Source organism: Heptranchias perlo, chromosome 38 (assembly GCF_035084215.1).
Source record: "Heptranchias perlo isolate sHepPer1 chromosome 38, sHepPer1.hap1, whole genome shotgun sequence".
NCBI classification, from domain to species: domain Eukaryota; kingdom Metazoa; phylum Chordata; class Chondrichthyes; order Hexanchiformes; family Hexanchidae; genus Heptranchias; species Heptranchias perlo.
Window position 1 is genome coordinate 15,500,287 of NC_090362.1, and position 26,706 is coordinate 15,526,992.

General features: G+C 42.2%; 1 protein-coding gene across 2 annotated transcripts in view; it reads left to right on the plus strand.

The window, feature by feature from the left end:
- The window catches only part of scaper (S-phase cyclin A-associated protein in the ER), a 330,941-nt gene that overhangs the window by 162,678 nt on the left and 141,557 nt on the right, over positions 1-26,706 (plus strand). For both annotated transcript variants that reach the window (XM_067973526.1, XM_067973527.1), the window contains exon 22: positions 6,820-6,946. In XM_067973526.1, coding sequence (XP_067829627.1) covers positions 6,820-6,946 — 127 coding nt within the window. The remainder of the gene's footprint in view (positions 1-6,819; positions 6,947-26,706) is intronic.

Consider the following 26,706-nt stretch of genomic DNA (forward strand, 5'->3'; position numbering starts at 1 on the left):
TTAACACACCTGAAATCTTAGTCATAGACCAATCATACCCATGACTGAAATTGGAACAGTTCTTCATTTCTATCCTGAATCCTTACCAGAGGCGATTTCAGAATTCTATGGGTTGCTATTTATCTTCTGTTGAGTCCACTCAGATTGGTTAGTTACTGGAAGCATGAAACTTTCTAATATTAACATGCAAAAGGAGTATTATATTAGCATCTTGGATTTAAGTGGCAGCAGTGTCTCAACTCCATATGGCTCAACAAATCTATAGCTAACCAACCAGATAATTGACTTTGGTTCTACAATTGACTGTTGAGCCAATTCAGAGCTGTTCAAATGTACTGTTCTGGCTCCAAAGTGTGTTCCTGTGAGTAGCCCACCTCAGACAGTTGAATCGATTGCAAAACTCTTGTCACTGCTTATTTATCATTGGAAGAGTTGAGTTAATTTGCATAAGTTGGCTAAGTGATTTCAACCTTGAACTCAATGGACGATGAAGACTTGGCTCCAATGATTATCTGTAACTGACACACGGCCAATTCAACAAATCTTCTTTTTGGTTCCTGAGCCAAAAAAGCATCTAACTGGTTTGCTCATGTGAACGAGGCAGAGCCATTGGAGTGGGCAGACCAATGCTAAGCCTAGGATTAGCCGTCAGTTCTTGAGATGCCTGGATGTTATGCTGAGTACAACCGTTGGGTGGAAACTGTCATTAAATTGTACCTTCCAAAAGTTTTTAAAAAGTAATGTGTTCAGTAGAGGAGATGCAAAAACAAAGAGAAGCGCTGGTGGGAGGTGAAGGGGCTTTGGAAATAGAGTCAGCAATAATTTTGTAATAATGTCCAACATTTAGTTTTATACATTCTGCCTGTACAGTGCTGACGTGTAGATTTTGTTCAGTCCCAAAATGTCTTATCTCTTTAACATTTCATTTAAACTTCAAACCAAGCCATGGTAGAAATCATCTTATGAATTAAGAGGTCATTCCTCATCTTATCATATTTAAACCTTTAGACAAAAGACAAAGCTGAAGCGGTTGCAACCATCTTCAGCCAGAAGTGCCGAGTGGATGATCCATCTCGGCCTCCTCCCGATATCCCCACCATCACAGAAGCCAGTCTTCAGCCAATTCGATTCACTCCACGTGATATCAAGAAATGGCTGAGTGCACTGGATACAGCAAAGGCTATGGGCCCCGACAACATCCCGGCTGTAGTGCTGAAGACTTGTGCTCCAGAACTAGCTGCGCCTCTAGCCAAGCTGTTCCAGTACAGCTACAACACTGGCATCTACCCGACAATGTGGAAAATTGCCCATGTATGTCCTGTCCACAAAAAACAGGACAAATCCAATCCGGCCAATTACCGCCCCATCAGTCTACTCTCAATCATCAGCAAAGTGATGGAAGGTGTCGTCGACAGTGCTATCAAGCGGCACTTACTCACCAATAACCTGCTCACCAATGCTCAGTTTGGGTTCCGCCAGGACCACTTGGCTCCAGACCTCATTACAGCCTTGGTTCAAACATGGACAAAAGAGCTGAATTCCAGAGGTGAGGTGAGAGTGACTGCCCTTGACATGAAGGCAGCATTTGACCGAGTGTGGCACCAAGGAGCTCTAGTAAAATTGAAGTCAATGGCAATCGGGGAAAACTCTCCAGTGGCTGCAGTCATATCTAGCACAAAGGAAGATGGTAGCAGTTGTTGGAGGCCAATCATCTCAGCCCCAGGACATTGCTGCAGGAGTTCCTCAGGGCCTTGGCCCAACTATCTTCAGCTGCTTCATCAATGACCTTCCCTCCATCATAAGGTCAGAAATGGGGATGTTCGCTGATGATTGCACAGTGTTCAGTTCCATTCGCAACCCCCCAAATAATGAAGCAGTCCGAGCCCGCGTGCAGCAAGACCTGGACAACATCCAGGCTTGGGCTGATAAGTGGCAAGTAACATTCGTGCCAGACAAGTGCCAGGCAATGACCATCTCCAACAAGAGAGAGTCTCTAACCACCTCCCCTTAACATTCAACGGCATTACCATCGCCAAATCCCCCACCATCAACATCCTGGGGGTCACCATTGACCAGAAACTTAACTGGACCAGCCATATAAATACTGTGGCTACACGAGCAGGTCAGAGGCTGGGTATTCTGCGGCGAGTGACTCACCTCCTAACTCCCCAAAGCCTTTCCACCATCTACAAGGCACAAGTCAGGAGTGTGATGGAATACTCTCCACTTGCCTGGATGAGTGCAGCTCCAACAACACTCAAGAAGCTCGACATCATCCAGGACAAAGCAGCCCGCTTGATTGGCACCCCATCCACCACCCTAAACATTCACTCCCTTCACCACCGACTCACAGTGGCTACAGTGTGTACCATTCACAAGATGCACTGCAGCAACTCGCCAAGGCTTCTTCGACAGCACCTCCCAAACCCCCAACCTCTACCACCTAGAAGGACAAGAGCCGCAGGCACGTGGGAACAGCACCACCTGCACGTTCCCCTCCAAGTCACATACCATCCCGCCTTGGAAATATATCGCCGTTCCTTCGTCGTCGCTGGGTCAAAATCCTGGAACTCCCTTCCAAACAGCACTGTGGGAGAACCTTCACCACACAGACTGCAGCGGTTCAAGAAGGCGGCTCACCACCACCTTCTCGAGGGCAATTAGGGATGGGCAATAAATACTGGCCTCGCCAGCGATGCCCACATCCCATGAACGAATAAAAAAAAAAGTCAACAGCTGGGAAGTTCGTTGTGATGGTAAATGGTTCATTATCAAACTCCCCTCACCACCTTCTTTGTGGTTTCAGATTAGCTCATTCTTTAATATTTTATATTCAACCTTAGAATATTTTATCAAAAAATACACCTACATTTTTAAATTAAAACTTAGAACTAAAATTTGTGAAGTATGAAGACCCATACATGCAACCCATTTCAGTGTGTTTTTTTTGTGAGACACTCTTCTCCAATTTATACGGTCATGGTGATACAGGAGCTGCCCAAATACCATTTAATGCAGGCAGCATCAATAGCAAGAAGAGCTAATGAACGATACAGTACATTAGCTGGAAGGGTGGGAAGTCAGCCTGCGGCATGTAAATGAGGTCCGGGAGTTAAAATACCCCTGGTCTCTTTTATGCTGCAGCGGTTGAGTTTTGAGCTGACATCAAAACTCATCTGTTAAAATCGGGGCCCCTGGATTTCTACCTGAATTCCAAAATGGATTATTAGCTCTCCCCTTTGTAAAAAAGCTGTTTGAGGAACATTATAAGCAGCGTCAACAGTTTTAGTCCCACTTCAGTGTACTCCATGTCACATTAAGAAGAGACTGAGTGCACTAGACAGCAATGGCTATGGACTTCTACAACATTCTGGTGGTAGTGCTGAAGACCAGCACTTGTCATTCCCCTAGCTAAGCTGTTCCAGTATAGCTATGACACTATTTAAACAACAATGTGGAAGAGTGCCGAGATGATATATCCTAGCCACAAAAAACAGGACAAATCTAACCCGGCCAATTCCTGCCCCATCAGCCTCCTCCCAATCAACAGTAAAGTGGTGGAAGGAGTCATCAATGGTGCCATCAAGCAACATCTACTCACCAATAACCTGCTCACCGATGCTCAGTTTGGGTTCTGCCAAAACCACTCTTCTCCAGACCCCATCACGGCCTTGTTCCAGACTTGGATGCAAGAGCTGAATGCCAGAGGAGAGCTGAGAATAGCTGCCTCCAGCATCAAGGCAGCATTCAACTGAGTATGGTACCTAGGAGCCCTAGCAAATCTGGTCAGTGGGGGTCAAAGGAAAAACCCTCCAGTGGCTGAAGTCATACCTGACGCAAAGGAAAATGGTTTTGGTTGCCAGAGGCCACTCGTCACAGCCCCAGGTTATCACTGCAGTAGTTCCTCAGGGAAAAGTCCTCAGTCCAATCATCATCAGACGCTTCATCAATGATCTTCCATCTTTGTCAGAAGTAGGGCTGTTCATTGATGATTCCCCCGTACTCAGCTCCATTCACAATTCCTCTTGATATTGAAGCAGCCCATGCCAGCCTACAAACACCCAGACTTGGGCTGACATGTGGCATCACATAAGTGTCAGGTAATGACCATCTTAAACATTTACTATATCTGTGTATGTAAAAAAAAATGAGTTGATCTCACATGGTGTTGCACATGGAAAGTTGAGGCTTGTGCAGGGTTGAAATGTCTCATCTTGATGTTCCTCAAAAATGTGATACCATCACAGCTTAAAGTAGTGCATGACAGAAGCTGCCACTAATATGACATGGAGATGAAAACGTAACAAAACAGAAATTATTGAATAGTGTGTTGTAGTTTTTGCTTGAAATACATCCTCTGCAGGAAAACTCAACTCAGACAAAACAACACACACTAAATGCATCACTTCTCACTCAACAAATGGTGAGCATGAACATTTCACCACAGCATATCCACCCCAGACAAAATCAGCACTCGGGCTTCACAGGACACCAACAATAAGCATACCACAACGATACACTATTGCAGACCTTTCTACACCTGTAAACATTATAAAAAATAATCTTTAGACAGGATTGCAATTAAATCAGCAACACAAATAAGTTATTTAAATGCCATGATAGAGATGTAAAATTGGCGAAGGCAATTCCTCCCCCTCACCCATTCTAATAAATAAATAATAATGCCACTAGTGGCATATGTGTACTAACCCCTTAAAGATCATCACTGGAAACTTTTGCAGCCAGCATCATGCAAGCACAAAATATAAAGTTGCTGTCAGTTGCCATTATGCAGGAAGGTCTGAAATCCACATATGCGCATAAAATTACCAAAAATATCTTTTTTGCTGCAGGTAACTGTGTGCATTGAACAGTGTATTACCAAGACTTGCATGTGCAGTGAGGATCACAATCTGCATATACAAACAAGGATAGAAAAAATCATTTTCGTTTGACCGCAACTTTTCCATTTAGGTTCGTGTTGCGGTCTTGTATGACTATTTGCATTTGGATCACGAGGGAAACACCATTTCGTCTACTGTTTTTTGCAAGTTATTTGGAAATTGCACGCAGTTAAACCTTCAGTAGTCCCCAGTTGAAACCTTAATTTAGCTCTTAACAAGTTAGTGTACCACCTTTCAAATCACTTTGAATGTGTGAATTTCTTACATGGAAAAACTGCACTGTTAGGATTAGTTTCAGTTCTCATCACTAGTGCACTGCAAGCCATTATTTTTGATCAGCCATCCTTAATTTGTCATATTTATAGCACAGTCCTTGGGATTCAACCAGAGTTTTTAATCTAAGGTCACATCCCCATTTTTATTTGGGTCAAGAAATTGTTGCCTCGTTGTTTAATCAGACAGGTCAGAATTGGAATGCTGTTTCCAATATGTAGGTGCTTATGGAACCCCGAGTTATAGAATCATAGAAGTTTACAACATGGAAACAGGCCCTTCGGCCCAACATGTCCATGTCGCCCAGTTTATACCACTAAGCTAGTCCCAATTGCCTGCACTTGGCCCATATCCCTCTATATCATAATTCTCACACAGTTACTTGTACAAGAATCCAAGCCATAGCAGTGACTAAGCAGTGTTTGGCCAAGTGGGTAGTTGAGTGTATGCTACATTGTTAACCATCTTGCAAGGATGAAGGCCAGGGGCAGGTTAGAGGTCATTCTGCCTGTTCCTTGGTTTGCTTCCTGGACATTTCTTGTTCAGGATACAAATCATCGCCTTTGCAAAGCTGCCTGAGCAATCCTCTCACATTTACTAAACTGTCTAGATTTAACTGCCAGTACCATGACGGTGCCTTTTGCAGATCAGACCTAACAGTTGACATCATACTCTTATGTAGTAGCTTCACTGTCTTAAAAGTATACTACTTTGGTATGTACCTAAAATGTGAGGAGGATTTGGAATGAAAAAGATAGACACGTGATGTATTTTGTAGTGTCTTCCTGATTCTTCAAATTATATGCATCATTCATAGAGCACACTGTAGAGGCATAATTCTGGAGTGGTGGGAGGGGGCAATAGTTTTAAGTGCTTTGTTAATTAAGTTTAGCTTGAAGCCAAAGCAAATCAGCACAGTTGAAGAAGGCATGCAGCACTATCTTTAGCATCATGACAACATCTTCATATGCATGCTGAATATATGAATACTCAGAATTTATCAAGCTACTTTATGGTGTGCAGAGAATATATACCATTCAAAGAATGAAGGAAAACACTGCAAGGTTTATCTTTTTGTGCTGCTTCCTGATGGTAGAGTAGTGATTAGGAACTGAAAGCAATGGATGATATGTGAACTTTTGTTTTGGTTTGGTGGTATAGTGGTACTGAACTAGCAGTTCAAAGGTTGAGTTCAAACCCCATCATAGCAAGTTGTGAAACTGAATTCAATAAATCTGGTAATTTGTGGGATGGCAACAGAGAAAGAAAAAGGACCATGACCATTGATTGTCATCAAAAACCCAATTGGTTCACTGAAATCCTTCAGGGCACGAATTCTGCCATCCTTACCTGGTCAGGCCTACACGTAATTCTAATCCCATGTTACATGGTTTATTTTTAATATCCTCTGAAGTAGCCTAACAAACTACTCAATTGTAAAAGAAAAAAATGCTACTAAGAAGGCCCACTACCATTTTCTTAGGGCAACGAGGAACAGATAATACATGTGACTTTGCCATTGTTGCCACATCCCAAGAGCAAATACTCTTTAATGGATGTTTCTCTTTATCTGTTTTGATACTTACTGTAAATAACCAAAGATAGAAGTTATTTAATCCAACACTTTATTCTTTGCATGCAGATTACAGAGATTAGTGAAAGATCTCCTGAAGCAGCAACAAGGACAGGATAGCGGGCCATGGGCAAACAACAAGGTGTCTTCTCTCGACAGGACACTGGGAGAGATCAACCGTATTCTGGAAAAACAGGTACTGGCACTTGTTACGGTGCTTTGGTGATTTATAGAATAGAGATAAATAACCTTTTGGAGACAACTCCGTACATTTATATTTATCAAGAGACTGGAAGATCATTTATCATTTGAGTGAGTTTTTGACAATTTTTCTGTGTCATGTAAAGTAACGGGTGTGAAAATGTGCAGGATGCCTGCGGAATTGCTCATAGTAAATCGATGATGGGTTATTTTATAGAAATAGATGTGTCTACACAATACTGCCGCTTAAGATAGCTGTTCCATTAAGGCCACAAAATCTAATTGCTGTAAATAAGCACATTTGCAGGTTTGCAGGTGTTTGTAAATTTCCAGCTTCAGGTCAGAAGAAACTGGCATGAAATGAGTGCCTTTCTTTCTCTTTTTTTTATATACCTTTACAACTTTTAAGTGTGACAGTCAAATAGTGACGGACATGTGATATATGCAAGACTTTATATATTATTTTTCTTTGAATTACTATTCGAGTGATTGCAGCGTATCTGATAATTATGGATAGTACATACCAAACCTCTTTTCTCTATCTTTTCGTTTTGTGCACAATAGGAAAAATGAATCTGGTAGTTAAAAACTGCCCACAGTGACACATTTGAAATCAAGACCTCACCATGTGGGGGAATCATATGCACAGACCCATGGTATAACATAGCAATATTCCAGAGTGACCCTCAAGCAAGATATTGGTTGAGGTTATGGCCCTCGATAAAATGTTAATGAGTAAAACTGCTCTCTATAAATATGAACAGTATATAAGGATGTTAACACTCTCTTCTCACCTCAGGTGCTCTTTGTACTCTTGTGAAAATTACAACTATTATAGATAACATCTTAGTAGAGCACAGAAATGTAGATAGCTGGATTGCCTCACATAATTTGGCACTGCATCCCCATTTTAAATGTACACCCATCACTACTATCGTAACATCCACCCAGGGAAAAATAAACCAAAAATATTGCATGGGGCCAATTGATTGTGCTGGGATTACTCTTAGGATATTGTTACCTCATAGGTACTGATTTGAGACTGGTACCTGCTAAAAACTGTTTAAATAAGTCTCTGGTAATCTTATATTGTACTGCAGCCCGTGGGAAAGATTAAGAGGGGTAACTGAAAGCTTGCTTGAAAAAATATTTTTTGAGGGTTTTTAAAGGAGGAAATCGAAGTGGAGAGGTGAAGGTTTTTAAGAAGGGACTGGGGCCGAGGAGGCTGAAAGCTGTGCTACCAATAGTGAGCAAAGGAGGAGGGGATACACAAAAGGCCAGAGTTAGAAGAACAAAGCGTGCAGGAGGGCATTTAAGGCTGGAGGGGGTTGCAGTTGTGCAAAGCCGTGGAGGAATTTGAAGGTGAGGATGAAAAGTTTACATTTAATACATTGGGGGACAGGAAGCCAATGCAGGTCAGTGAGGACGGGGGAGTTGATGGGCAAGCAATGTATAGTGTATGGCAGCATATGGACGGCTGCATTGTGGACAAGTTGGAGATTATGGATGGTGAGGATAGCAGGCTAGCAAGGAGGGCAATAGCTGAATGTAGAGGTGTCAGAAGAATGGAAAGTGGCTCCAGTAGAGGAAGGGGCAGGGGTGGAGAATGTTACACAGGTAGAAATAGGCGGTTTGGTGATGGATAGGTTTGGGATTTGAAGCTCAGCTCTGGGTCAAACATAATGCCAAGGTTTCAGCCTGAGTGAGTAACCAGGGAGGGAGATGGAGTCGGCGGTAAGGGAGCAAAATTTATAGCAGGGTCTGAAGAAGGTGGCTTCACTTGTCCCAGTGTTCAGTTAGAGGAAACAGCCAGATATTACATCTTGGAGGTAGTCTTGTGCATCTTACAATATAGGCAACTTCATGCCCAAATTAGATTACACAGCTTACTTTGATGTGAAACCAAAATAGTTTAACATCAATGCAAACAGCACTATATAACCTAGCCTGTTGACTTCTTTTGACCCTGAAAGCAAACAAAACTAATCTGCCATTGGCAAAGTTTTCAATAGCCTGCAAGTTCTAATCAGTACAGGCAGCAACGGTTGATTCAGATACCTACAGTTCTGAAGAAGAAAAATTAGCATCTTCAAACAAGCAGGCCATAATTCCCTTGCTAACTTGTAGACCCAGACACATCTCACATGTCAATGAGCTGCGGATAGAATCCTGATGGTGTCAATCATTGACTGATGGGCGGGAACAGACACTCTTAATTGAATTTCCCTGGGGAAATGGAGATGGAGATGGAGATGGAGAGGGTGGAGCCTTTGAGAAGCTGATATCCATCAAAGCTGTCAAATTGTGTGAGAGCTTGTTACACAGATGTACATTTGCTAATAACTCACTGGTTTCAGGATATTGGCCTAAGGGAGAGCAGAATAGATGGCATCTCTTGTTCATTTACAAGTTCATGCATTTAAAAGCAAGGCAAGAATATAAATGGTTTCAACAATTAACAGTGAATCAACAGAATAACTAATCAGAAAATCAGATTGTATTAGGGTACAGACGGATCTTGGAACCTGTATTTCTGATTTATCCAATGCTCTCCTTGCCTGCTTCCCCATTTCCACAAACTACAACTCATCCAAAGGTCTGTGTCATCAGCGGCACCAGTCCCACCACCCCTGCCCGCACCCCACCACCCCTGCCCGCACCCCATCACCCCTTTTTTCATTGCGCTTCACTGACTCCCTGTCCCTCTGCTAATTGACTTAAACATCCTCATCCTTACCTTCAAATCGCCCTACGTCCTCGCCTCACTCTCTCTTTCTCAGTGCTCTCTTCCAGCTGTACCTCCCTACAAGCAACTTCTCCTCTGGCACTGGCCTATTCCTTGTTCTCCACTCGACCATCAGTGGCCTCTCCTTTAGTCGCTATGCCCTTTCCCTCTGGAACCCTGGCCCACCACCTCCACTGTGCCACCTTCCTCCCTGCCTCTAAAAGCCTTGTAAGAACCTTCTCTTTGACCGTGCGTTCACCACACCCAAGCCCTTTTCTTGTTCCACCGTTTGCCTAGTGTCTAATCTTTATCCGCCATATTATAAGGCATGTCTCTTCATGTGAGGAGCACTGTAGAAATGCTAATTCTGTGTATTGACATCAAACTACAGCTATTCCCTTTGTGAAGATTACCAAAATGTCTCGCAAATTCAAGTTTGATCATATTGATTAAAGTAACTTTATGATGGCTTAGGTCACGATTAAACAAAATCTGTATCTGAGTGCACCAGAAGTTGGGGTGCTACTGTTGGCCTCAGGACTGGGAGAGGGAAATCACCAGGGTTCCCACTCCTAAATGCTTTTCAGTTACTCCTGCTAGGATGTAAGATGCAGACCGGATCGGGCTCAGCTGTATTGCCTAACCCTAACCCTAACCCTACAACCGAATTGCCTGCTGATACTCACTGTATGGGCTCACTCAGCAAGAATGGCCACTTGGGCTAGGCACCAGAGGGCAACTAGGGAAAAAGGAACGATAGACCAGAATCTCCATAGTGTTCCTCACACACAAAGAGACATGTCAAACCATGTTACAGTCAGTGAACAATGAGCTGAGGGAAAAAGAAGGGGACGATGGGGCAAAAGCACAATCAAGGAGAAGTGTCTCAGAGGGAGAAAAGGTGCTGGTGCTGAGAATTCCAGCGGGCAGGAGTGGCCAAAGAAGCAGCTGATTGTGGAGTGGTGCAAATGGGGAACAAGGACTAGGCCAGTTTTGGAGGAGCAGAAGGTGTGTGCAGGGACATATGATTGAAGGAGATCACTGAGGTTGGGAAGGGCAAGGCTATGGAAGGACTTGAAGGCAAGGACAAGGATATTGGAATCAAATAAAGTGAGTACCCTCAGGAGAGAGTGAGGGAAGAAAGTTGACAGAAATAAGGAGGCGAAAAATATTCCACCTCCCTGCATATTTTCCATAATTAAACTCCTCATGAGTGGGTAGGAGGTGAAGATACTGAAAAAATGTGCACCTCGTACCATTTGTTTTAAAATGATTTATATTTATGCAGTGGAGATTGAGTTTTGTATACCCTTACTAATGACCTACTCTCCTTCCCCCCCCCCCCCCCCCGTCCTTCTCAAGTTATGGCTCTGTGATTGATGGGAACCTAGAAGATTTAGTAGACAAACTGTGCCACTGATTTCAGTCATTGCTGCAAATATATAACTTCAAAAAGAATGACACAAAGCACATCCCTCTCCCCAGACATCAGTAACTAATTCCTACCCATATACAGGGGAAACATAAATTAAAATAATTACCAGATTGGAATGAACTTTGTTTTAACTCTAAACTAATTTACACCACATGTAGGAAAATTGAGGATCTTTTTCTGCAATGGCAGATATAAAGATGGTATCCTAGGTCCAATTTCTCCTTTCCCCTCAGCCGTGGAAGTGCTCAGTGTCTCACTTGGAGTCTCTTTCCCTCCTCCCCATCCCCCTCAGCCTTATTGAAATTGGGTACTTGCTGTGTGGAGAGCTGCAGATGTAAATTTATGTTCTACCACTCTGTGGTGCAGTTTGATAGGCTACCAGTGCACTGTGCTATTCACTGTCCAAACTTGAGATTAAAAAAATACTGTGAATCCTGGAAATCTGAAATAAAGACAGAAAATGCTGCAGCTCTGTGAGTATAAAAGAAAGATTCCATTTCTATCGCGCCTTTCATGACCTCGGGATGTCCCAAATCGCTTTACAGCCAATTAAGTACTTTTGAAGTGTAGTCACTGTTGTAATGTAGGAAACGTGGCAGCCAATTTGCGAACAGCAATGTCACACAAACAGCAATGTGATAAATGACCAGATAAACTATTATAGCCATGTTGGTTGAGGGATAAATATTGGCCAGGACGTTCCGATCTGAAAGAAAAAACATTAACATTTTGGGTACGTGTCCTTCATCAGAACTGTTTTCAAATACTGCAGAACATTTCCAGCCATTTTTGGTTTTGCTTCTGTCTTTGAACTTATTCATTATTATTTTTAACGTACATTAAATCTCTTAGATGAAGACACACTTTTTCACCTTGCTGAAGATTTGAATTTAACAATATGCAGGACTCGGGTCACATTCTGAGAGTAGCTAACCTGTCCCACAGCATATCAGCTTTTGTTTAAATCAAGTTCTAATTGTAACAATTTTCACACATTTTTCTTTAAACTAATCAAATTTGAACCTTTCAGCGTCAAAAGGAGGTGCTTAAACAGATACCTAATAGAGGTATTTGTAGTAGTAAAGGTAAATCTGGAACACTACTTCAAACTAAATCATGCTAGTGGACAAGGAGGCACAGGTTGTCATCATACAAAAAGTGACCAACAAATCTAATGGACTTTCTAGTAGGGTACTGGAGGCAAAAAGCCGAGCATCATTTAAGAAACAGATACTATGATGTTGGTGACTATAGGCTCTTTGTGGATGGATGAACTTAGATGGACTGAATGGCCTTCCTCACACCTTATCTGTCATGTGATATCAACATTAGTGTCTTCAGGGAAATGGGTATGTGTGAACAACAACATTGTACTGTTAAAATGATTCTTTTAAAAAAAACAATGACAAAATACTCCTTCACAAAGCAATCAGTATATTTGTATAAATGTGGAATGACATAAGTGGCTTAGTAAAATTTTAATGAAAAATTCAATATATTTATGAAATTGAATTATAGATATTTGTAGACAAAGCCAATGTTGCCTCAGGAAAGTAGTTTGGAGTAGTTTGATGATTTGTCTCGTAAGATTTTCCCCTGACCTCCAGCCAAATTGATTTTTAAAAACATTTAAAACATGTCTGAAGTGGTTGTCGACCTCGGATCAGAAATTCTGACAGACGGTGAGTATAAACACCACCGCCATTGTGATACTTTGTTGACCTTTGGGATGGTCCCACAGTGACCACTTACAGTATCTTTGGTGTCATGAGTGGCTTTATTATTACCCCCTGCTTTTCATTTTTGCATAATTTGTTGGCCAGTAGTGATTGATGTCACCAGTTTTACTTCCTGGTTGCATAATTTTTCTGGAGGAATCCAGTGACATTTGACTTGCATTTTTCTTGTTACATTTTAAAAAGCAATTGATTTTTAGAGATTGACATTCTTTTACAATTGAAAGTGTGTGCAGTATTTTTGTATGTACTTCAAAAATTCCCAACAATAGCATGCCAATGTGACTGTCGGTTAATGGGGCACTTTCAGTAAGTGTTTTATAAAATGCTCTTATCTTAGGGGAATAAATACCCCATTGATTGACATCCCTGTCAAAAGATGTTTGGAGATATCTAATACATGTGGCTTTGAAAAACCAGCTTTAAAGTAAGCGAAGCTCAGAAATACAAGCTCTTCCAGCCAGTGTGTATTTAAGGGAGAGTCCAATAAAACAGTTTGCAGACAGATTCACAGGAGGGGATGATGCAGAAATAGAATATGCTTTGAAGATGTTAAAGGAAACTAGGTACACCTGATGACCTTATGAAGGAAAATCAATAGTGTAACATATTTCAAAAGAACATTTTGAACATTTTAAAGCATTTAAGACAGGTACAGAATGTCCATTTTTGGACCATGTATGTGTTTGTTTTGCAAAAGTAAAATATTTAATGGGAGTAATGAACAAAGCTTTTTTTTGGTAAAATAATCAGTTCTTCAGTAGATAATTCCAACTGCTTCTGCGTGATTATTGGAAATTATGATTGCAACAGTTTGAAGGGAGAGCTGAGGAATGCAACATGCAGCTTGAATTAAAACTAAAATAAAAACACAGTGCTGGAGATACAGAGAGTACCCGTAAAGGTAAAAGCAGGCTAATATTTCAGGTGTAGAACCTTAGTCAGATTGTTTTCTTTTTTCAGATGCCGATGGGCCTACTGCGTAGTTCTTGGATTTTCTGTTGTATTTCAAGTTTCCACCTTTTTATAGTTCTGAATTACACTCTCATCACTTGTTACTTTTATCCTGAGTGCTTGGGCATTCAAAGTCTATGAACATTAAAGATTTATTCTGCAATGCAACAAGTTGACAGAAGGTCTTGTAAACTGAATCGAAGTGTAGAATGTGTGTGGCTGGTGTTCAAACAGGGGGTAATATGTAAGATAACAAACAGCTGACAGTGAGTTTACAAGGCACTGATTCAATCGAGCTGCTGTGATGGCATCCTAAACCACCACAGCAAACCTTGATTGTTCTGTGAACATCACCAGAGCTCCAGATTTAATTACTGCCTCAGTGTACTGCTGGTTGTTTACTCTTTATACGTATAAAGAGTAGGGAATTTATACCTATAAAGAGTATTTTGCATGTGTGATATTAGTAACAGACACATTAATGTGTGCATATGGAAAGTCTTTACCCACTATTTAACAGTCGTTAACCTTTTTTAAAAAAAATAAACAGGTTAACAGTTTCGTTAGAATAGCTATTTCATATCACAGCACATTTTCACCCCAAAAATTATGCCCTTAAAATAGTAACAATGCTGAGTGATATAGGACCTGGAGAGAGAAGATACAAGATATGAAGGTGGGGTGAGGAGAAATTGCACCATCAGGGAAATATATTCCACTAGTAGTGTTATATTTTATTTAAAAAGTGCGTAGATGTTCTCCTAACACTTCCTTAACTTACAAATCAAAAGGAAATAAATTCATAGTCTTGTTACATGTATCCACTTCATATTCATTTGACTTAACAGTGGTAATGTCTATACCTAACCACTAGATGGCAGAATGGATAGCCTGGAATACTGCATTCCATTCTACTAATCATTAAGGAAGCCTTGCAGTCTAATTCTTCCCAAGTTATCCAGGTCTTCTTGTGTCCAAGAAATTGTAATCTCTTCAACCCCACCCCCCCTCCAGCTGAATGCCATTTTTATATATGTATTTTTCTCCCCCTGGATGGCAAACTTGATTGTGTGAGTCCCATGCAAACAAACAATGATCCAAGCAAAACCTAGGAGCCCCACAATATAATCAAAAGTTTCACAACCAGATTATCGCAGTCAAGTTGCACTTTAAAAAAAATTCACTAAAGCATATATAAATCACTCATTAAAGCTTATAGTTGGCTTCAGAAATGGAAGGGCCTGAGAACTACTAACGTTTTTATTTGTACTTTGTTCTAAATCTTTGTTCTTTACTTTCTATTTATAATATAAAATAACTATGAATAATGTATTTATGTGACAGTAAAAGATTTGTTATCTCAAAGCCCCACAATTGTAATGTTTCAGTACTTTCTTTGGCTGTGGTTATTTTTAAAGCGATGCAAAAGATTTTTCCTCCCCCAGTCAAACTCAGAGGGAGAGAGAGAGAGCCTGCCCGTGTGCATTGGCAGGCATTTCAACCATAGAAGGCATCATAACTAAGCTCAATCTACGTGGGAATGTCTTAGTAAAAGACTCATGAGGAATTGGGAGCCCTGAAATCACTAAAGTCAATTTCATGAGGTATCTGCCCTGGTCACAGTAGTCTGTTTCTATCTGCTGTCAAGTCTGATGTTTTACTTGAAGAAGTGAGGTGTAACATGAAATTATTTGTAACCATATCTAGTCAGCTGTGCAATAGCTCTTGGCTTTCACTTAGTGAGCTGGGGATGCATGCTTATCTAAGGAAGGAGTAGTCTTTTGCTGCTGCATCTTTCTCTGCATTACAACAGTGACTACACTTTATAAGTACTTCATTGGCTGTAAAGTGCTTTGGGACATCCTGAGGTCATGAAAGATGCTATATAAATGCAAGTCTTTTTTTTTAGTATGTATGGAGCCTGGTGAATTAATGATGTGCAGCCTTAAATAAATTTTCTTTTTAAAAAAAAAATAATAATCTTAAAGCACTTTCAATTTTGAGTACAGGACTCTGAAAACCAGGAATGTGATCATTAAATGTACTCCACTGGAAAAAAAATTACTTTGGATGGAGTTGGGATGTAATGCCCCTTGAATCCCCTTTGATTCACAAAATGGGTTTTGAAGAAATGGCAATATTAGTTAATTTTTAATGTTCCTTATTGATAGTTTGTCAGTAAAAGAACGGAGTAAATTTTGTATGTAGTTTTATGCCAGGATTCAAAATTCAGAGTGCCTAAGGTATTTGCTCTCCACAATCTGCAGTCTCCCATTACCACTTTACTGTGGAGCTTAATGTTGCTTCTGCTCAAATGAGCCCGTGATGTATTGTAATATGCACTAATCCCTGCACAAAAAGTTTAAGTTCTACCCTTGCTCCCACCTCCTGCTAATCACCCCCTTAACCACCCCCCCCCCCCCACCCCTCGGGAAAACCATCAACCAGTGAACTTTAGCACAAGTCAACACCTTCATGAAAAGAGAATGAAAATTGCTGGGGATTTTTTTGTTTCAAAAGCAAATTTAGAAACCTAGGAATATACAACAGCCAAAAAAAAGCCATCGCGGTCCACGTGGCCAGTGACACAGCTCAACAAAATGCCATGTTTAAAATTTATTACGTACTGCAGTAATAGACTCAGTTGTGAGAGAGTTAACAAGCTGTGTCCTACATGTCGTCCCTGTGGGTTTCTAGGATGCCTTTGTGGGAGTTGCATTTTTTTAAAATTGTGCCACAGTTCAATAAGTTGGGAGTGGCCTTGCCCGGGCAGCACTGAACAAAGTACTCATTGTGGATTTACTTGTAAAACTATCTGCAAGGTTCTAATTGGTGGAAGGAGGATTAGTTTTATGTCTTTATTGGTCTTTTAATGGTTAGGCTGCATTGTCATTTCATTCTAGGAAACGTCACTAATAGCGCAGATGAAATAATTTATTATTTTTAAGTCCTTTTATTTTTGCTTGGCAAGAATTGCAGCTGAAACCGAGACAGTTTTCTGCTCTAACTGTTAGATTTTACACACAGCGCCAAGCATTTAAAAATGGTAATGTTTATTCAGAGAACAGTGCGAGACCTTATTGTTTATTGTTTGAGAATATCTGCCCTGATTTTACTATACTATATCCACATTCAGCTTGTATTTGCATATTTAAAGAGGCATTCGATTTTCACAAAACATCGGCAAATATATTTCTCTGATCCCCCTAGTCTGTACTGGGTTAACTGGGAGAACAGCTAGGATGTTACAATTGACCTCAGCACCCCTGAGCCGATGCGGGGGTAGCGGGGGGCACAGAGAATAGACAGATTTATCCCTTCCGATTGTGATGCAATGACTATTGAAGGAAAGTGTAGCCGTATAGGCATTGGGTGAGAACAGATTTAGGCACAGCAGTGACGCTCTCCATGATCAAGTTGCCTGCCAACACGCATCGACTTAGCTTGCAACTGAAAGTTAGCCACGCGAGTGAGGTACTGGAAAACTGCCAGCAACTGTGGCACCGTAGTTCAGCCAGAGCCAGTTCCTTAGAGAGCCGGGAAGGATGGTGCAAAAAAATTGGTAAAACCCCAGGAAATGTTGTGCACTGCAATAGGAGCCTTCGATTGGCTCAAGGACGCTTTCTTTCAGAGCGGAATCTGCGCATTCCTATTTTCTTGCCATTAGAAGTTGAGGTGTTTGTGGTTTCTTTTAAAACTCAGCCTGGTATCTACCTGTGGAGGAATGGAGGATGAAGAGAGACAAATGTGATAATTGCCCTTACAGACGTCAGTTGAATTGCCTCATCTCGATTAAAATATCTGGCAATATTAAACAAAACTCCTGAGGGCATCACTTTCCGATTTAGTGCAAGCTCTTCTCTCACAGCCCTTACTAACCCAACATATAACAAAATTACCATGACACTTTTAAATTGGACTACGCAAATGGGAATTGTGTAGGTATGTTTCAATTGTCCCACCAATGTTGGGTATGTGAGGTGAGAGCAAATTTATGTTGTTCCAAACCTTCTCCATTCTTTAGTTACTCAGGTACATGAACAGGGCTAATCCACTGAATCTTGTTTCTGCAATTTTAAATTCACAGCTCTAAAAACGTGGTTATGTCAATGCTAGTGTAAATATTTTATTTCTGTGAGGCAATAAGATTATTATTTACAAAAGTAGCATTTAACATTGTGGCATAACTGATATCAAATGTATTACCTCACTTCAGTACTTGACCCTGCACTTAGCGGGAAAACCCGTAATGTTCGCATTTATATTCAGTAAGTTATGGAGGAATGTAAAGGGAATAAACTACATACAAAATACTCCCATTGAGCTAGTTACCAGCTCCCAGAGTGCTCAAGCGGCAATCTTCTTTCTACTGCAAAACCTTCACTTTTACTTAGATGATTGGCACAGCTGAGCTCTCTCTTAATGCTCTGCAAAGGCAGCAGGTCGATAGGTTCTGAGGATGCTTGAGAAGCTAAAATTCCTCATCAATCAAGTTAAATTCCGACGAGAGATTTTCTCCCCTTGTCTCCCTCCAAATTGGATTGCCACTCAAGGTGTGGTATGGTTCAGTGGGTGGCGCTATCCCTACGCTAGCTCACCGATTTTTTTTAAATGTGAGAGTGTGGACAGTGACGGTCAGCAGAAGATTTGATCACTGGCGACCCTAGCTCAGAATTCACACTTGAGCACTTGCGGCAGGGGTCGTATGATGCAATCAGCAGGAACTAGCTTTTTAAAAAAAAAATCTATTACCTTATGCCAGGGGTGCTGAAGCCAATTCTTGCAACCTCCCCCACCCGCCTGTTCTGCTGCGTTGGCTAAGATTGGCTCCCCCTATACTGCCGTGTTTGTTAAATAATGGCTCCCCCCATACTGCTCTGTTGGTTAATATTGGCTCCCTCATATTGTTGTGTTGGTTAAGCTGAGCTAACAGCATACAGTAAGGACTTTTCTGTTCTGCTGCACCATGTGGTGCAATTACCTACCAAGTATCTGGTTGGTAATGGTTTGTCTTTCAGTGCTAGGATAATTCCTTCAGTTCTCTGAGAATTGACATCCCAGCTATCCATTTTATTTGCTACTTTTGCTTACTCAAGATTGATCACCTAATTCATTAAGGATCCACATAGTTCCTACCTTCCTTCAACAGGAAGTTCAGTGGGAGCACATCTAGTGCTAGCCAGGCTTATGAGAGCTGCCAGGAATCTTAAACCTCTCGTTTGTCCAGTAATGGCAACCTTGATAACCTGAGCCTGTTCTTGTAACGCATTTTGAACGCATGATTTTGTGTAATCATTAGTCCTTTACTTTGAAAGCTGCCACACTTTGTTCTTGCCAGTCAGTGAATTTCATGCTTTGGTGGTTGATCCGCTCTGTTGCATTTGGTTCTTGGAATGGGATATTCCCAGGACTCTATCCAACATTTTTGACTAAAATTATTTCTGAGTTTCGCTATTTCAGAAGATGGGAATGCTAAAGCCATACCTGCTGATGCACACGTTCTCTCTGGAGAAAGTTTAATTTGTTGATTTTTGTGGAGGCAAGCCCATCTATACAGACAGCGAGGGATGCTTGACATCTTATTAATGAATGATGGGTGTGCTCCATTCACTAATTTTCAATGAACTAAGCACATAATTTATTCATGGTATTTTAAGAGAGATTGATAAGTGTTAGGCTTTAAGCAGTATTTACAATCTGTAACAAAAAAATGTGGAATTTTCATCTGAGCTTGCAAAGGAATGTACCTTGTTAATTGACTATGTTCTTGTTTATGTTTGGTCCCACACTAATTTTGTTGGAAATCCAAATTGTCTGATACAACACTGTATTAGGAGAACCAATAAGAATGTTAATTGTATCCATATGATTTATATCAATTAGTGTTAATTGTATTCAGTTGGTGCGTATCAATTGGGAACTCTCATATCCATTTATATGAGAGCTTATCTAGGGTGTGCGCAGCGGGTAATGTGGATCTCTGTGAATAAAGGCTTGGAAGCAACTGAAGACCAGGCTCTAGTATTCTATCCTTCACCACCTGGCTATCCAATTTATTACAAAGAAGACTTGCTATGAAAAAAAACAGTAGCAACAGTGCTATGTTCATCTTTTGTGAAAATTGGATGACACCATTCAACTGGAAAGATTTGTTGCAGCGCTGTGTATTGCATTGCTAGCTGCCTGCTTTTGCAATCCAAGGGAAAGTGTTATAATGTTGTTGCTGAGAAATTGCAGTTAGTATTTTTATTAATGTACTCTTGAGCTGATGGGACTTGCAAGGGAGGAAATATAGGGGCTTTCCCTCAGGGAGGGAACATTGCAGTGAGTTACCCAAGGTCATTCTTGCATACTTGCAAGTGAGTGGCTTACGGGTTGGCAGAGGCCTCGATGCAGGTTGTTGTGAGTATGGAACGGTGCAAGAAAACCTGACAGAAGGAAAGAGAAAACTATCCCATTGTTTAATAACATGAAAGCCTGTAAAGGGAAATAATCATATTTAACTAAATTATGACTGTCAAATAGGCTACTACATAGAATTTACAGCATAAAAATAGGCCATTCGGCCCAACTGGTCAATGCCTGTGTTTATGCTTCACATGAGCCTCCTCCCACCCTACTTCATCTAACCCTATCAGCATATCCTTCTGCTCCTTTCTCCCTCATGTACTTATTTAGTTTCCCCTTAAATGCATCTATGCTATTTGCCTCAACTACTCAATGTGGTAGCAAGTTCTTTCTTGATGGTTGGTTTCATCCTTGTTTGATTACATTGACACAAGATATTGCTGTACTTGGCATGTCACATTCCAAACATTACTTAGTCAGACTAGCAGAAATAGTTATTAAAGAACAAACAAATACAATGGAAATGGAAGGCAAAAGGGAGACTAGTTTACAACATGAACATATAATCATCTATGATGTATAAAAATTAGGACGTTAGGAGTTATTCAAGACATATTTCAATAATATGTTAAATCATGGCACCATCTGGCTGTTCAAATGGACATAAAAGATCCCATGGCACTTTTTGGTAGAAAGAAAGAACTTGCATTTATTTATACAGTACCTTTTACATTCTCAGGACATCCCAAAGTGTAGTTAAAGTGTGATTGCTATTACATAGGTAAAGAAAACATCCAACTTGTGTATAGCAGGTCCCACAAACACCAATGACCAGTTGATCTGTTTTTGGTGGTGTTGGTTAAGGGAGGAATGTTGGCCAGGACACCAGGAGAGAACTCCCTGCTCCACTTCGAATAGTGTCATGGAATCTTTTACCCTCACCTGAACAAACAAACTGGGCTTCAATTTAACATCATATCCGAACAATATCAACTCCCCACAATGCGGCTCTCCCTCATTGCTGCACTTAAGTGTCAGCCTAAACCACATGCTCAAGTCCCAGAGTGGGGTTTGAACCCACAAACTTCTGACTGAGAGGCGAGAGTACTACCAACTGAACAAAGTTAGCATTTGAGCAGGGAGTTCTCCCAGTGACCTGGCCAACACTCATCCCTCAGCCAGCATCAAAAATAGATTAACTGGTCATTTGTCTTATTTCCTGTTTGTGGGGCCTTGCTGTGTGCATTTTGGCTGTTGCATTTGTCTACATAACAGTGACTGTCTTAAATTGACTGTTGCGAAATTCCACTGTATAAATGCAAATTCTTTCTAATAAGGGAATTTTCTTCACCCAAGGGAATAAAAGAATTATGTTGCCAGGGAAGGCCAATATATATGCTTAGTATAAATGGCTTTAAGAAATGCATTTCTGGAGAGAAAATACATTGAGGTGTATGATAAGGTGGGTTTGCCCAATGAAAAAGTGACAGACTTGTTTGGCCTGGTGGCCTTTTTCTGTTTATAATAATTCTTGTTACCTACTTTTCAATGTCTTCCCTTTTTTGTGCCCTCCCTTAATAACTGATAAATGCAAGGTAAGAGATTCTGTCTGTAATTTTTAGATAACAATCCAGTTTATTTCAATTCCTTAAGCAATTTAAACTTGTTTATGATTTAGGCTGGACTGTCAATCTTGTGCTCACTTGAAATGATTCAGATATTAGACTAACTCCTACAGCAGTCAGATTCGAGAGAAATCCCCCCTGCGTGCAGTCAGAGGAAGATTCAAAACTAACTAATTGGTTGTAAACTGTCTTCTTACTACAGCCATAACAATTAACTTTGATCTGGAAGGTTTATGGATAACTCTAAACTGGCTGAACTTGTCTCAGACCAAAGCCTGTTCTAAAATCCACCTTTATTCTAGTGCTTACCACTCCTTTAGAGCAGTAAAAACAGCTGAGCTTGTTAATCGTTTAATACCCTCTAACGTTCACCGTGCTTGTTGTCCCGTTGTGGGGATGATTTCCAATCCCAGCACCAGATTGTCAACGGCACACCATTGAAAACCCATTGAAATCAATGCAACTCTGCTATTTCTGGTTAGAAAAATAATCAGTCATTGTCATCAGAAGTAATTGAGACTTGACAGATCTGGTATGCATCCATCTCTTTTAACCATTTATTGAATGGTGCATTGCCTTGACTTGTCTCATTTTCTTCTATCAGCGTACATGTCGGTGTCTGGGGCTGCTTGCTCTTGACAACTGTAAAGAATGCAACATTGCTACAGAACAATGGCCCATTAATTTCTGATTTATATGGTTCGTGGATCCATTGAATCGAATGGGTGTCAGAAGTATGTAGTCGGTCACTTTGGAGACATGTTTGAGAAAGGGTTCTTAAAAGCTATGGATAAATGGATAATTTGACTTTCTATAGCAGTCTGTTTATTGCATACCAAATCTTTCTCTTTTTTTTATAAAGAGATTATGCATGTTGTACTAAAGCACTGTCCCATACCAATCCACCTACTTTAAAGCAGTTTAAAATGTATTAAGGTGCATATGTGCCACCTTTATACAACAGGGTTGCTTTATTAGCATGCTGTTTGAGGCAACCCGCAATGTAAATGCTGTTGAAGGCTCCCAAACTCCCTCAGACACAGAGGGCCCGATTTTAGCAGGCCTGCGGGTTCTCGGCGGATGGGCTAGCGCGCCCGGTGAAATTAGTGGGTTTCCCGCGCGATCGTAGCAGGCAAACCACTAATTGGATCCACTTACCTGCTCCTCCGGGTTCCCCGCTGCTGATCTGCGCGTCGGGCGGGCTGCACATGCGCAGTAAGTTCTGTCAGCTGGAGGCGCTCTATTTAAAGGGGTAGTCCTCCACTGACAGATGCTGCAACCAATAGCAAAGATGACTGCATGGAGCAGCCCAGGGGGAAGGCTGCTCCCAGTTTAATGATGCCTCACCCCAGGTATCAATACATGGGGTGAGGAGGAGGGGGAGGACAGAGATCTTCCACCCGGCAGGCGGGAGGAAGCGGCCCGCCTCCGCCACCAGGAAGGCCTGGCTCGAGGTGGCAGAGGGGGTCACCTGCGCCACCAACATATCACCCACCTGCACACAGTGCAGGAGGCGGTCCAATGACCTCAGTAGGTCAGCCACAGTGAGTACACGTAGTCTTTCCCCTACACTCCGTCTGCCACATCACTGCCCCCACCCCACATCTCCTTCGGCACCGCCAACACTACTCTGTCACATCACCCCTCATACCCACTCAAACCCCATCCTCATCTTACCTGCACCTACTCACCTCGCCAGTACTCACCCCGCCACTACCACGCAACCCAATCCTCATACAATCTCATGACTCTATCCCATACTCACCCTCTCGTGCATCTCTCTCACGGCCAGCCTCACTCAACCTGCCACCACCTGTGCTGCAGCCGCAGGGCATGCATCACATATGTGCAGTAGGCAGCGTAAGGCAAACGTGTTGTGAGCATGAAGGAAATGCACAAGGATGTTTGAGGGTTTGTCATGGTTTTTACTTCTATTAAATTTCAGAACAACTCACATCACACATTATATTGGCACCACTACTGCCATGTCTTCGCGAATCCTGTCCGGTTTGTGCAATAATGCCCGCTCCTGGGTATCACTATGAGGACCCACCACTGTGCCACCCATTGTGTCACTGCAGAGTGGGTGTAGGTGTATTTGCAGGGCTCTTCTGCGCAGACGACTGAGAGACACCGGCGATGTCCCCGGTTGCACCCTGGAAGGCTGCGGAGGAGAAGTTCGGGAGGGCAGTGGTGACTTTGACAGCGACAGGTAGGAAGATGGTGCATGGGCCAGCCAGGAGCAGCTCGGCATGAAAGAGGCTGCAGATGTCCATGGCTACATGTCGAGTGACTCTGAGCCTCCGTGTGCACTGCTGCTCAGAGAGGTCCAGGAAGCTGAGCCTTGGTCTGTGGAACCTGTGGCGAGGGTAGTGCCCTCTGCGACGCGTCTCTCTCTGTGGTAGCCCTCCCTCCTGCTGTACAGGTGGATGTGTCACAGCACTCTGTTGTGGAGCTCCACGTGTCAGAGGTGGATGGCGAGGCTGGTGATGCTGATCGCCCTCCGAGGAGGTCATGACTGCAGCTACGGCGGCCCCCATCCACAAGATGTACATCTGAGGGGGTCCGCAAGGTAGGTACATGTCTCCGGACCCCGGGGTAAGTGTGCAGGCTGGTGACTTTGACCGTCAGGAGGAGGGTGGTGGAGGCCAAACTTTGTCCCAAGTGACAGAGTGGCCTCCTGCAATCGGTGAGGATCTCCCCCCCGCCCCCCCCCCCCAGTCAAATGGACCTTTGCAGCTGCCACAGGCTGACAGCTGCAACACGTCCATTCGAGCTGGGAGTGTTTCCCCCAGTGTGGGAAACAGTCCCATGTTGTTCAAAAATCCCACATAGTCCCTTAATCAGGTCAGTTAATGACCTGAAATACCTAACTAAATATTGTCAAGTGGCATCCCGCTGGCTTTAATTGCCTGCGGGATTCCCACCAGCGGGGGCTGCGCGCGCACGCCGGCGCGTCAGCGGGGAACCCGGAAGTGGGCGGGATCCAGTCCCGCTCCTGGATTTCCAGATTTTCGGGGCCCCCCGCCGAGAACGCACCCGATAGCAGGTGGTAAAATCGAGCCCAGAGTTTCAGTGGATGCCTTTCAACTGAAAGTGCCGTGGGTGGCAAAGCTAAATGGTGGCATATGGCATCGGATCCTCCATTTGGGTCTGACTTTTATGGGTGGGTTTTCCACAATGTTGGCCACCTCCGATCTTCCTCCTGGCGTTGTGGGAGCTCGACCACACTGGCAAAATTGCACGTCTAACTTCGCCTTAATTGTGGGCGGAATCACCAAAAGCAAGGCCCTTGCTTTAAAGCTGCATTTGTAGCTTCCAAGCTAGGGCACATGTGTAACTCTTACGTATGCTCAGCTTGCCTGCTGTTGACATAGGTGCGCACAGTGTAAAAAGGTTTATTGAATTGCTGAAGTGGATCAAAAGTTTTTTGCTTTTTATTTGCTTCCATTTGGAGATTGAGATGCACTAAATGTTGTACCTGGACTGATACTGTAGTACAGTCAGATCATGCGGTCTAAGCCTTGGGGGGTGGGGGGGTGCGGGGAATGTTGAGCAAAGCAAAAGGAAAATCAACCGTTGACTGACAAAGATGTTTGCTTAGTTTTATCAAGTGTGTTTGTTGTCATCACATTTTAATGCATGGTTCAACAGATTTGATGGCTTAAGTTGTGCAATGATGTGCCAAAAAATTTCCGGTTGCTGATTAGAAGCATAACCCATTGACTATAAACCATTGGTCCAGATGCTACATGTGTTGTATAAAACCCCATAAGACACAGACCTTTCTCTGCTACATTTAAAGTTGTATTTTAAAACATTCACAATAGTATGACTTGTTTGCCTGATTATTGGTTAACTAAAGAGGAGGAAGCACAATATACAAATATTTTGAGTTAACCCTGCTTGAATGACTATTTATACTATGAGCTGCCACCCCTCCCTTTCTCTTGCCTGCCTGACTTTTCTGTCCTCTCTCTCTCTCTCACTGTGTCTCGCTGTCTCTCTGTTAGGTGATGAAGAACATGCACAAATTAACAGGTTTGTTCACCTGGTGACCAATTCTTTTGACCATTGCTGTTCTAAAACTGCTGTTTTGGGAGGGTGGGGTAAACCTTGCCTAGATATGGCTCAGTTGTGATAAACACATAACTAGGTCACCAGGCACCATGACTTGAATCAGGATTTCCACAAGACTTTGCTATAAGGAATCCCAATCTGTTTTATTTGTGCTTTGTTTAATTACTTATGATGCAAATGAATCTTAGTTGTACAGAGACCTTAGTGGTAAAGTTGAGTTGTAGCAATTTTCATAACTGTGTAAGAATGCTTTAGGAACATAGGAACAGGAGTAGGCCATTCAGCCCCTCGTGCCTGCTCCGCCATTTGATAAGATCATGGCTGATCTGTGATCTAACTCCATATACCTGCCTTTGGCCCATATCCCTTAATACCTTTGGTTGCCAAAAAGCTATCTATCTCACATTTAAATTTAGCAATTGAGCTAGTATCAATTGCTGTTTGCGGAAGAGAGTTCCAAACTTCTACCACCCTTTGTGTGTAGAAATGTTTTCTAATCTCGCTCCTGAAAGGTCTGGCTCTAATTTTTAGACTGTGCCCCCTACTCCTAAAATCCCCAACCAGCGGAAATAGTTTCTCTCTATCCACCCTATCTATTCCCCTTAATATCTTATAAACTTCGATCAGATCACCCCTTAACCTTCGAAACTCTAGAGAATACAACCCCAATTTGTGTAATCTCTCCTCGGAACTTAACCCTTGAAGTCCGAGCGGGTATCATTCTAGTAAACCTACGCTGCACTCCCTCCAAGGCCAATATGTCCTTCCGAAGGTGCGGTGCCCAGATCTGCTCACAGTACTCCAGGTGCGGTCTAACCAGGGTTTTGTATAGCTGCAGCATAACTTCTGCCC